This window comes from Taudactylus pleione, unplaced genomic scaffold (genome assembly GCF_031769625.1).
Source record: "Taudactylus pleione unplaced genomic scaffold, aTauple2 ptg000038l, whole genome shotgun sequence".
NCBI lineage: Eukaryota > Metazoa > Chordata > Amphibia > Anura > Myobatrachidae > Taudactylus > Taudactylus pleione.
This window is the reverse complement of record NW_028284440.1, coordinates 149,063-161,104: the sequence shown is the minus strand read 5'-3', so window position 1 is coordinate 161,104 and position 12,042 is coordinate 149,063. Positions and strand designations below refer to the sequence as shown.

The 12,042-nt window shown below is 40.7% G+C and overlaps 1 protein-coding gene across 1 annotated transcript in view; it reads right to left on the bottom strand.

The window, feature by feature from the left end:
• LOC148538627 (uncharacterized) overlaps positions 1-12,042 on the bottom strand; it is a 113,759-nt gene that overhangs the window by 46,819 nt on the left and 54,898 nt on the right. The window contains exon 3 of the mRNA XM_088452451.1: positions 8,501-8,613. Coding sequence (XP_088308577.1) covers positions 8,501-8,536 — 36 coding nt within the window. The 5' untranslated portion in view covers positions 8,537-8,613. The remainder of the gene's footprint in view (positions 1-8,500; positions 8,614-12,042) is intronic.

Here is a 12,042-nt window from a genome sequence, read left to right as displayed (position 1 = left end):
AACATCCAAAGGACACTACAGGTGGCACTGCCGCAACCTTACTGGCTGCAGGGTGCTGGTCCAGGCACCCAGCTAGCCAGAAGCAAGGGCCATGGGGCTGTGATGGTGCCACACACAGAGCCCTGCACTCTGTGCAGAGGTATCGGTCGCACACCCCTAGTTACAGACCTGCCCCACAAATGCAGTTATCCATGCGCTAATCCGTAAAACTAGTCGCATTTGCACAAAAGTATGCACATGATGTCACAAAGCAGCATTTGTGCTCTGGGTTTGTATTTTTTTTTTTTTTAGATATAATTGTTTTTTTATGATACATTCAAACATGGGGATTCCATAATAAAGGGAAAAAGAGGGATGGATGAGGTACATTGTCGGGATTAACACAATACAGTAGTCAATAAATATTCAATGATTCTTTCTTTGTGGTCATTGTAGTTGTTCAAGACCCTTCACCGTCTATGACATATACATGCCAATTAAACTATTCTTTATGAGGATGCTGCTGTGTAGTACAGCATACCTGGCATTTTCATTTGAAAACTGTAGTGAATCCTAGAAATAAGTTTTGTTTGAGGGTAATGGATTTATCCAGTGCTGTGCTATGAATGCCATAGTGGCTGTTAAAATGTGTCCAATCACATTCCAAAGGCTTCCTGGATGTCCAGCAGCTGACATCACTTTAGATGCACAGTGACTAGCTCCAGGGCAGCCCCACATGTGATGTCAGTCCCAAGAGTGAAGTCAGATGCTAGATATCCAGGAAGCCATTGCCATGGATGTTGTTCACTGGGGAGTACTTAAAATGAGTCTGCATTAATTTGTTTGTATCAAAGGAACTATGGGACTGATTCAGCATGGATCGCGTTTGCAACCGTGTACGCATATCGGCCGATGGTGCGTACTGCAGTGCACGTGGGGAGGACAGCATTGCGATCGCGCTGCGATCACGCACACAGATAAAAAGCCATCGCAGAGTGAGTGATGGGACATCAGCGTTTTGGGGGTGGTGACGGGGGAGTGGTCAGAGAAACGCAGGCATGTCTGTCCATTTGAAAGCCGTTTCATGGGCGTGCATAAATTAGCCAATGGCATATGCAGCTTGAGTGCTCACTGCGTGCGACGAGACTTGCAATTTCTAAGACAAGTCAGACCTGCTGTAATTGTGTGTGACTGGCCGATGTTACCGATGTATACGCAGGCCTGAGAGGTCTTGCACATATGAGAAAGTGGTAGTGGGCATCTCTATGCTGGCTGCGTGGTTGCAAACATTAGCATATTTTTGCAGCACAATTGTGTGCGATTACGCAGCCGCAATAGCGAGCCGTGATGAATCGGGTGCTAAATCCGAAATGTTGGATCTTCAGTGACTGTCTATCTATTGAGTTATCCACAGTTCCGTGTGTGCCTATAAATTGGAATATCCTTGATATTAATTTAGTGGGAACCAGGTCAGAACCGCTTTATGTGTAGTGAAGTGCCGTTCCTGGAGCATTATATATACTGTATGTATATATATTGATGTGTTGGAAGTAGGAAAAATGGGCAAGGATCTGAATGACTTTGACAAGGGCCAAATTGTGATGCTAGACGACTTTGTCAGAGCAACTCCAAAATGGAAGGTCTTGTGGGCTGTTCCCGGTATGTAGTGCCTATTACCTACCAAAAGTGGTCCAAGGAAGGACAACCGGTGACTGGGTCATGGATGCCCAAGAATCATTGATGCACATGGGGAATGAAGGCTAGTCCGTCTGGTCCTATCCCACAGAAGAACTACTGTAGCATAAATTGCTGAAGTTATGATAGAAGGTGTCAGAACACGCAGTGCATCGCAGCTTGCTGTGCATGGGGCTGCATAGCCGCAGACCGATCAGAGGCTCCACCAATCTGCTGCTAACATCTTGGTGCCAGATACCGCAGGACACCTTCAGCGGTGTTGTGGAGTCCATGCCTCAACGGGTCAAGTAGAGATATTATTTTATTACAGATGAGCTGTTCGGTTTTGACTTGGTTCTTTTCATCAAATTAGTGCAAGTTTACATTTATAGCATGGCTATCCAAAACACGTGAGAGCTGGATAGCCAATAAGATGATGTTTTTGAGATCCGAACATAACCGAATAAAACCGAACCACTCATCTCTAGTCAAAACTGATGTTGTTCTCATTTTCATTGTAAGAAATCAAGGAAACATGGTCTAGTTACTGTGGAGAATCACCAAAGACTGTAAGGGACAAGTAATAGTAGTGAATAACAATCATGCAAGGGAAGATGTTTGTCATGAGAAAACATTTTTTGGTGGGTGGGGACATATACAACATTTTCACAGTAATCTTTAGTTCATCATTTAAGTGAAGAAGGTGTTAACTCCAAAAACATGAAACTAATTTCCTGCTTCTGATTCTTTTGTATCTCAGTGATAATTTACTGGATAAATTTAGAACTGCAGCGGTATGGAAAACTCGCAAGCAGAATTGAAAGCTTGAAGATTGTCGGGTTATAAAAATAATCTATTTTCGTTTACTTCAATGCATTTGATACATGAAGCGTTTATTCTTTCTTTTCTAGTAGGGCAGTGAAAATAGACAGCCAGTCTCTCAAAATACATTTAGGGAGCACTATTTCAATTCATCCGGAATAAGGACTGCTTAAATACTTTCTTAAACACAAAACATAATTACGATGTGCCATAATTTTCCTGTGCATTCATCATCTTTTCTGTTGTGGCTCCAATGAATGAGAGATGTATGAGAGAAGTTCAGATTGCCTACATTTCCGGGAAACAGAAGTTTAAAGAACTTTTGTCATTCTTACAAGTAAATGAAATCATAAGTCTTCCATGTGTCAGGGAAAATAAGCAATGTATACATCCACATAACATATAGGCCTGTCCAATACATATTGTGGATTTGATAAAAACCATTAATAGTATTTATTTATAGTAAATATTCATATTACAATAAAACACTAACAGCTTATAGAAAAAAAACATGACAGAATTTCTAAAGAGACAATGTACTGATTAGTAACCACTCCTTCATTAATTTAAGTAGTGATCTTCTGCAATTTAAATAATTAATGGATTCTACTAGGGTTTTTGTTGATTTTGATCAGGACCACTATCAGGGGAGTACAGGTGGTACATTAAAAAGGGCCACAGACTTATGTTCTGTTACACAAAATAATATTACATGCCTACAGAGGAGGTGGGTTGTGTTTGGCACATATTCCAGGGTGAAGGTGCATTGTGGCTCGCGCATTTTGCAGCATGTTCCGGGAAGGGGGTTTGGGTGTTGCTACAAACACAAAGAAACTCAGCACACTTAAAAACTCAGGCTGCTATCCTTGAATAATGACATAGCACAATGCTATTGACTGCACCAATAAATTACTTTTGGTTTCACAGCACTGCAGGTTAAGGATGGTCATTTCAAATTTGATGCTTTAGCCATTGTTGGTTAAACAATAGAGCAGTGCTATGGATAACACTTCTGGGTGTCCACAGGTAAAACCATGTAATTAACGTTGGGTGGCCATCAGAAACCAGCATATGATCATGGCAACCATCGGAAACTCGATATTGAATGGAAAAATTTTTTTTCCTTCGAATCGAGAACATCAATGGATGCCAACCATCGGTTTCCAATGTCCATCCCTACTGCAGGAGATAGTGAAAGCAGGAAAGGAGCATTCGTGAAGTAAATGAAATCTATGGCTCTGTGCATGAATTCTATATGGTATAGCCACACACAGTACATTAGAATAACATGCTTTTTCTAGTGGAGAGTTGAAAGATGATAAGTGGAGGAGGGAAAGGAGGGTGTGGAAAGGGGAGGGACTAAAATGTTGGGGGAAAGGAGAGGGGTTAAAAGAGGATGGGGAAAAAAGAGCCTGTAAAATGAGGGTGTGAGGATCACCTTGCCTGTTTATTTTAAACCAGGCCCCACATTTTCTGATGGGAGCTCCATTTTTGATAGCTAATCAATACAATTTTGTAGGGCACATAAGCATTTTACCCTGTCTATAAGCTAAAGCTGGGAGTACATGTAAGAGATTCTCAGTGCTTAAATAAACAAGACATGAATGTAATGGCACTGCACACAGGGGCATTTTATTTGTAATGGAAGGAGACACATGAATCTGACAAGTAATATACTCTTAATTATATAGGACAGTTGGGGATCTCAGTAGGCTGATGATTGATGCCTTTGCTACAAGAAAAAGGTTCTGGATTATGTGGGGCCTGGATTGTAGAAGCAGTCATCAGGTACCGGTACGCAGGCAATTACACTTTCTGCCTTGCATCAGAACTGCAGTACATCCCTTCCACTTATCCAGGCTGTATAGAAATTTACATCTTACTGCTGTCCACACATTTACTCATATGCACTGTTGCAATCTCTACTGAAATACATAATTTAATCCTTTTAACCCCTCCTTTACGTAAAGCAAAGTGAGTTAATTTAGGTGATGGTAAAATAAACAGTGCCGGTAGTAAAAGAGAGATTACCATTAAAACCTTAACCACTTAGCTGACGATTTTTCCAGCAAAACTGTTCAGAAATTGCCAGGTCTGCAGGAAAGTCCAGGGAGTCAGAGGATATCCGTTCTGCACATATGTAGAACATATTTCCTCTTCAAAAACACATTGGGGTGTGCAGTCGTACCTTGTCAGCTGAAGCACAGATGGCTGTGTTTGCATCCCATACGACCACGTCAGTCAGGGACGGCTCTAGGGGTGTTCGACCTGTGCGGTCGCACAGGGGCGCCACCCATAGAGGGCGCACCCCTCCCCAACATCCCGATTTTCAGCGGGACAGTACTGTCCCGCTGTTCCACCCGTGGGCCGGGTGGTCAAATCGGGAGGTTGGGGACCCCCACCGCCGCAGCTGTGCGGCGGTGCCGGACCACGGAGACTCTGAATGGATGCTGCTCTCGACATCCATTCATTGACGGGAGGGGGCTGGGGGAAGCCCAGCTAATGAGGCTCCCCCCAGCCTGACGTTATTTGGAGGCGAGCACGCCTCCTAATAACGTCACATATGTGTTGTTTCATATCTGTCAATATCTGTTAGTAGAGAGAAGAGTTAGAGGACTCTGACTTAACATGTCGGTGGTCACAAATAAATGAAAATACATCTATATGATTCCTGAAGCCCCAGTGTTTCATCCAAAATAGAGTGAGAGTGTTTTAAGCTCCTTTATAGGTTTCAAAAAAATGGAGGCATACATAATACATAATGTTATATTTGCATTATATAGATTATTAGAGGTAAATGGGTAGTTTATAAAACCTCACCCTGATTCAAGTTATCTTTAATTTATCTGATTATGTGCTATCACATTTTGAAATGTAACTTTTAAGCAAAGGCTTACAGAAAAACATAATAATTTTCAAATCTTTATACATTTGAATTAATTTGTTAGAACAGATTAATGTAAAAATGAAAATACACTTTTTTAGAGTTTCTCAACTATTAGCAGCCAAAAATCCAATGTTTTTTTGTCCAAAAAAAATCCTATTTGAACTAAAACCTGTTTCCAAAATTTCCCATTGGATAATAAAGATAGATAGATAGAAACCTTCTACTAAGTGGTTGAGAAAGCTTTATGTAATATGAAGTGTAACTGAAACTAGTTTATCCATACAACAGAAAAAAGCTTTGAAGGAACTCACAGATAAGAATTGTGTTATTAATCAGGCTGACAAATGTATGGGCATAGTTATATTAAATATGAATGATTATGTTAATGCAGTAAGTACACTGCTTAATACGTAGTAAGAAATAGGGATGGACATAGAAGATCAGTCTTTTGAAAAGAACAAGTTTCATGTCATGTTCATGGCGGAAGTTTCATGTCATGTTCATGGCGGAAGTTTCATGTCATGTTCATGGCGGCAATGTTCTTACCTTCCTGGCTGCCTTCAGTTGCTCCAGTGCAAATGCATGAGCTTTTATTTTCTTTTATTCAAATGTGCATATGCAACCAATTGTACATTGATGGAAATACTATCGATCCCGAAAAAGATAGATATTATTTTCATGATTTTAGGCGGATTAAATACAATGATTAGGTTTCTTAGTAGGGATAGCCAATTTAAGGTCCAGTATCGATCTTCTGGATTGATCCTCAGATTGGCCGTCCCAGGTAAGTAACCATGTAGAATTTTACAAAAGATCTAACTGATGACTTCATAAAGTCCTTAAAAATCTGACTTGATATTGGTCTAAGAAAAAAGCATGATCCAAAAAAAGATTAATATTATTAAATTCTACAGCTTAAGTTATTTTTTTTTACTATCTTGCAAATCTATACTTCCAATGTTATACTATCTGCCAAAGATTCATAAATATTTGTTCATTCCACCTGTAAGACCAATTATATGAGGGATAGATTCACTAAATTCACATATATGCTAATTACTTATTATGAAGTACGTGGTTTTGAATTACAAACGATTAGCAATATATTAATAGGTAAGCTCTTTACTAATTTGAATAATTGTATTATATTTTGAAGTAAACACCTTATGCACATGCATGTATGGTGTATGACGGATATATTTTGCAGACTGTACATGAGGATTAAAGTATATATGCAAAAGTAAACAGCATTTAAAGCTAACAATAAAGGTTAGTTCAGAACAAAATTGAAATTAATTTTGTCTAAACACTTTTACAGCAACATAATTCTGATCCTAGTTTCATGTTGTTTAAGTAAATAGAACATGTGACACTGGATGAAAGGGGAAGCTACAGTATACAGAAAAAATGGATAAAATCAATATGGTGGATAATTTATTTAAACAGTGGCTTGCAAAAGGATTCAACCCTGTAAAGTTAACAAATGTGACTGTTTTACAAGTGACACAGATTGTTATAGACAGTATTTTGATTGTGAACCAGTAGGCCCATTTTCAAACTCATAAATCATTATTTATGTGCACATTTAAACAAATAAATACTGAAAAATACTGCTTGCATAATTATTTAACCCAAGTTCTTGGAAAGCTCCAAGTTTACACATAGCAAAGCTAATACCCTAACAATTGGCTTTCGGTTAGCCTCTACCTGTGAATGATTTTAAAAAAGGTCAGATTTTATGGATAAAAGACCCCTAATTCAAATAACATTGGTCATACTAAAGAAAAGCTGTGAAAATGAAGACCAAAGAGCATTCTAACAAAATTAAAGATACAGTAATGCACATGCACGAAATAGGAAAAGGATACAATATAATATCAAAGTGCTTGGATATCCCAGTGAGCACTCTTGGAACAATTGTAAGGAAATGGAAGCTGCATCATACCACCCGGGCACCTCCTAGACAAGGCCATCTTCAAAAATGAGTGTCATAGCAAGAAAGACTTATGAGGGAAATCACAGTGAGGTCAGCTATGGAGCTACAGAGTTCAATGGCTGAAATTGCAGTAAAGGTAGACCAGTCAATCATATCAAGATCTCTGCATACTAATGACCTATATGGTAGGGTGGCTAGAAAGAAACCATTACTGATTAAAAACCAATTCAAAGTATGTCTGGAATTTGCAAGAAAACATCATGAGATAAGGTTTTGCTGTTAAACAGAAAAAAAAAGATATTTGTCACCAATTCACAACACTTTGTGTGGCATAAACCTAACACTGACAATTCATCAACAAACACCATCCAAATAGTGAAGTATGTGGATGGCAGCATTATGTTGTGGGAGATGATCATCTTGTTAAAATTGAAGGACCGAAGGGGCGTGGCATGGACGAGCTAGGGGAAGGAAGCTGACTCCATAGGTCCTAGGCCTAAACATCCGTCACACTTATCCTGGATGGCTGGACCCTCACACTGGCGTACTGTTGCTGACTTACCTTTCCACGCTCCGGGAGTCCCTCAGCCTGCCTGTCTCCTTTGGCTGCTGTGATACAGGCGCTGATAGTTTCCTTCTGCAGTGTCTCCTCATCACGGGTGCCATCTTGGATCCGGCTTTAGCGCTGATGTGGCTCCTGACTCCAGCGCTGGCTACTTCTGCCTTTCTGTCTGTGTCCTGGATAGGTGGCAAATCCTATCCATGTCAAAACACAGCCATCTTTGGGTTTTTACAATCCCGCGACTCCCAGCCTCGGCCACCATCTCGGAGTGCTGCTCTTTGTCAATAACAGCCTCTGGGCTGAAGGTACATCCATTGTTTGGTTCTCCTATGCTCCCCAGAGTGAATGAAAGTGTGGTAATTGAGACTGCTGTTGTGTCTTATTCTTTGGATCTCCACGGCCTAATCCTCCTGTCTGCTGGCCTCTGAGACTCCCTATGTTATATTTAGGGATTCACTCCTGGAAGTTTTGTATTACCCTAATTTCCTGATTTTATACCTATCTATTACCTTGATTACCTCCTTCTGTGGCTATACCCCTGAATAATATGGATCGTCTCTTGAAAGCTTTTGTTGATTGCGAAAAGAGGCTCGACTAGTGAACCTGCATGTTGTGTTATCTCATCCATGTTTTGACTTACCGCATACCGAAACTCGGCTTGCTGATATGGAGACATGAATTCCTACTCTGGAGGGTGGTGATACTCCTGTTGTTGATAGTTCAACCGCCTTATGTAGTCGATGACTACTTCCCCTGGAGAGCAAAGAAAATAGAAGACAGATGCTCACAGTGCAACAAATGAGAGAGCAATTGACCCGTTTTGTTAACAATTTTATGACAACTATATTTTTTTAATAAAATTGATGTATATCCTCCTGTCTGACCTAGAACAGTGTCAAACAGGTGTTTTGGTTTGCGGTGTGGTGGAATCGGTCACACACCTGATTTTACACATTTGGGGCATGTCAATTATAGGGTAAACAGTGGAGCAGGAAACACAAAGACCATGAGCGTATAAGTTAAATGAGGCAGAAGCCACGGCTGAATATTTCGCCATATTCAATTTCCTAAATTCAGATTGAATCAAATGTGTTCCTTGCAGGGGCACAAGATCAGATCCCTGTTTCTGTAGGTAGTGGAGGATCTTCTTACATTTAATTGGGGAGTTAATCCATCCCACATTGAGATCAGACAAATGAGCACAGATACATCAAGCGATGACTCGACCCCTCCATCCCATACACACATACAGTCTACATGCAGAATAGTACTTACAGAAACAGGGGTATGAAAATATAAGCAAGATACAAGTCTGCCAAAGTAAGTAACACATATATTGCAATCAGGTGAGCAGGAGGGAATCAGTATGATTTACCGCCGGACGCATGGCAAGTGGTTCAAATCACGACAGCAGCATCCCGGCAGCAGTGAAAATCCCGATCATCCTAAGGTAAGTATTTGCTAACCTATTCTACCCCCTAACCGTCCCTTAGGGGTGCCTAACCCTAACCTACCCCCCCAGTGCCTAACTTTTATCCCCCCTCTAAGTGCCTAAACCTAACCCCCCTTCCCCGCTGCCTAAACCTAAGTCCCCTGCGGGGGGTGCCTAACCCTAACGCTAACACCCCCCTTCCCCTAGCCTAACCCTAACCTCCCGGGAGTGTGCCTAACCCTAAGTCCTCCAGGAACCCTAAACCTAACCCTCTCCCCCCATGGCTATCGGCGCCCGGTGTCCCTTCAAACGTGATGCCGGGCGTCGGTCTCCCAGCGTATGTCTATTGACAGGCGTCGGGATTTCGACGCCTGTCTTTAGAACCTTGCCGGGATTAGACAGTTGGGAAGCCGGCGGTCAGGATTAGGTCCACCGGCTTCCCGACTGCCACCCAGCAGGAGACCTATTCAGCAATACATAGTACACAGTACACTGGTACACAGTGCACATCTTTATACAACAACCAAAAAATACAGGAAGAAACAAAGAAAGATAAGCAAACAGATGAAAATAAATTTTATGCATAGACTTTCATAGTAAGGTAGTATGTAGATAACATCCTAAAAATCACAGACTTACCGCAGCTGTTATCAGTGCTGCGCATGCGCCGCTTTTGTGAATGTAACAGAGCATGCGCAACACTGATTACAGCTGCGGTAAGGTAGAGTAGATAGGGAAAAGTATATATTTTATGAAAAGCTGTCATCGCAAAAATGACAGCTTTTCAGAATAGATACTTATGGAAAAGAGGAGGAATGATGAATTCCTCCAGTAATTAGGTAGAACTCCATGCGAGTTCTAAACCTTATTACCTCCATCAATATTTTACTTATGATGAATAGGTCCCTCAGACAAAATGGGAAAATGCGGTTTGTGTTTATAGAGCAGAGTATCTGCTCTATAATGAGATTGTTGCAATCTTCAGAGGTGTTTGGTATATTAGGTCAACAGTGACCATGTCAACATATTCATCATGTCGACATTTACCATGAAATGCCAGCTTCAGTAGTCAGTGTATCTTTGAATAGTGCCTTTGTCACATTAGTAATGTATATATGATGTATATTTTAAGAAAAATTCTTTGGTGGGACACGTGATGCGGCTAAGGGCCGGATTCAATTAGTAGCGAAAGCGGACGTATTTTTACAAAAAAAAAAAAACACGCTAAATTTTCGCCAAAAAAACGAAAATAGCAGCAGGCAAAAAAAAAACTGGAGAAAAGTTTTCTCCATCCCAGACCAGGAGAAAAAAATTCAGAATTCATATTTTTTGCTAAAAATGTAGGGATTTCTTTCCTAATGATAAATGATAATGATAAATTACAGAAAAACAAATTCGGAAGTTGAGTACTTTGTCAAAAAACGAACACGCAAATTTTGGGTGTAAAAAAAAAAATAATGTGGCATGTTTTTTTATGAATAACAATTTCTTGAAAGGATGTTATTTGGTCCTTCATAACTAAATATTGAAGCTTGCTCCTGCATGAGAGGTGCTATGGTTTCTGCAATGGCTTTCACAATGCCCTCATATGAAATAGGAGGTTCGGAGTTGTTTAGAGCCAATGGATTGTGAGGAGAGAATTGGGTTTGCTTGTCACACCTGGCGGGGTGCATAGCCATCTTGATATCAGAGCTCTTCCTCTCTTGTTGAGCTCTTTGATGTTTCTTGGCATCTGTCGATTTGCAATAGGGCTCATCTCCTTCACTCCGCAGCCCTATGCCTTGGATGAGCCAAGAATCTGCACTTTACAGTAGATCCCACTGTGGCCATCACAGAGCTGCGGTAACCTGCGTCTGCTCACATGCTCACCAAAAGTCCTAAAGATGTTTTTTTAAACTAATTATTAATTATAAATGCTAGACTACAGTATGTATGCTGTCTCTCGACTTACTTGTACGTACTTAAGGCAGTGGTTTTCAAACTACTTACGTTTAGGCTCTTACGATTAGGGATCGACTTAAAGGCCCCCTCTAATTCATTCAGCGTAAACGGCTCCTCTAGCGCCAGTACATCAGTTTACAAAAGGGTGAGAAAACCAACCTCCTCAAAGTAAGCTTTAATTAGAAGCCTTATGTGACAACAAATTTTCCTCAGTTCTCAGACCTTTCAAATTACATAATTGGGAGTAGCATGAGTGAAAAGCTGAGGCTATATCCTTTGTGAAATTACAAAAAGATCCAGATTGACATTTTATACGCGCAATGTATGTAGAAGCAAGCTGGTATGAGGGGCCCTAGCTAGCATCTTGCTGGGTTTATTTCCCCAAAGAAAATAACGGCTACGGCACTTCCGTACATCAAGTTTAATTTTGTCAGATATAAGAATATTGAGGACCTGGCGAGCATCTGTAAGAGACTGGATTCTCTGCAGACAGGGAGGACTTGTGCACAAGTTCAAGGTTCTGTATATTCTGCAATAAAACCTCCCTCTCTGCTAACCTCTGCTTTTTTAAATACCTTCCGAGCTGAATGAGTTTACCTCTCAGGACACATTTGCGTGCTTCTCATTTTGTTACCTTAAACATATCTGGCAGGTCATTTGTGGCAATGTAATATTCAATAGCATCCCTAATTAGTCACCTACAGAGTCCTGGAGCAACATTTTGTTTAAACGTCAAGAATAAGTCTTGTGGCAAGGCAAGGGCAACCCAATCTTCAATGAGATAGAGGCATGGCCTGACCAAGAAATAT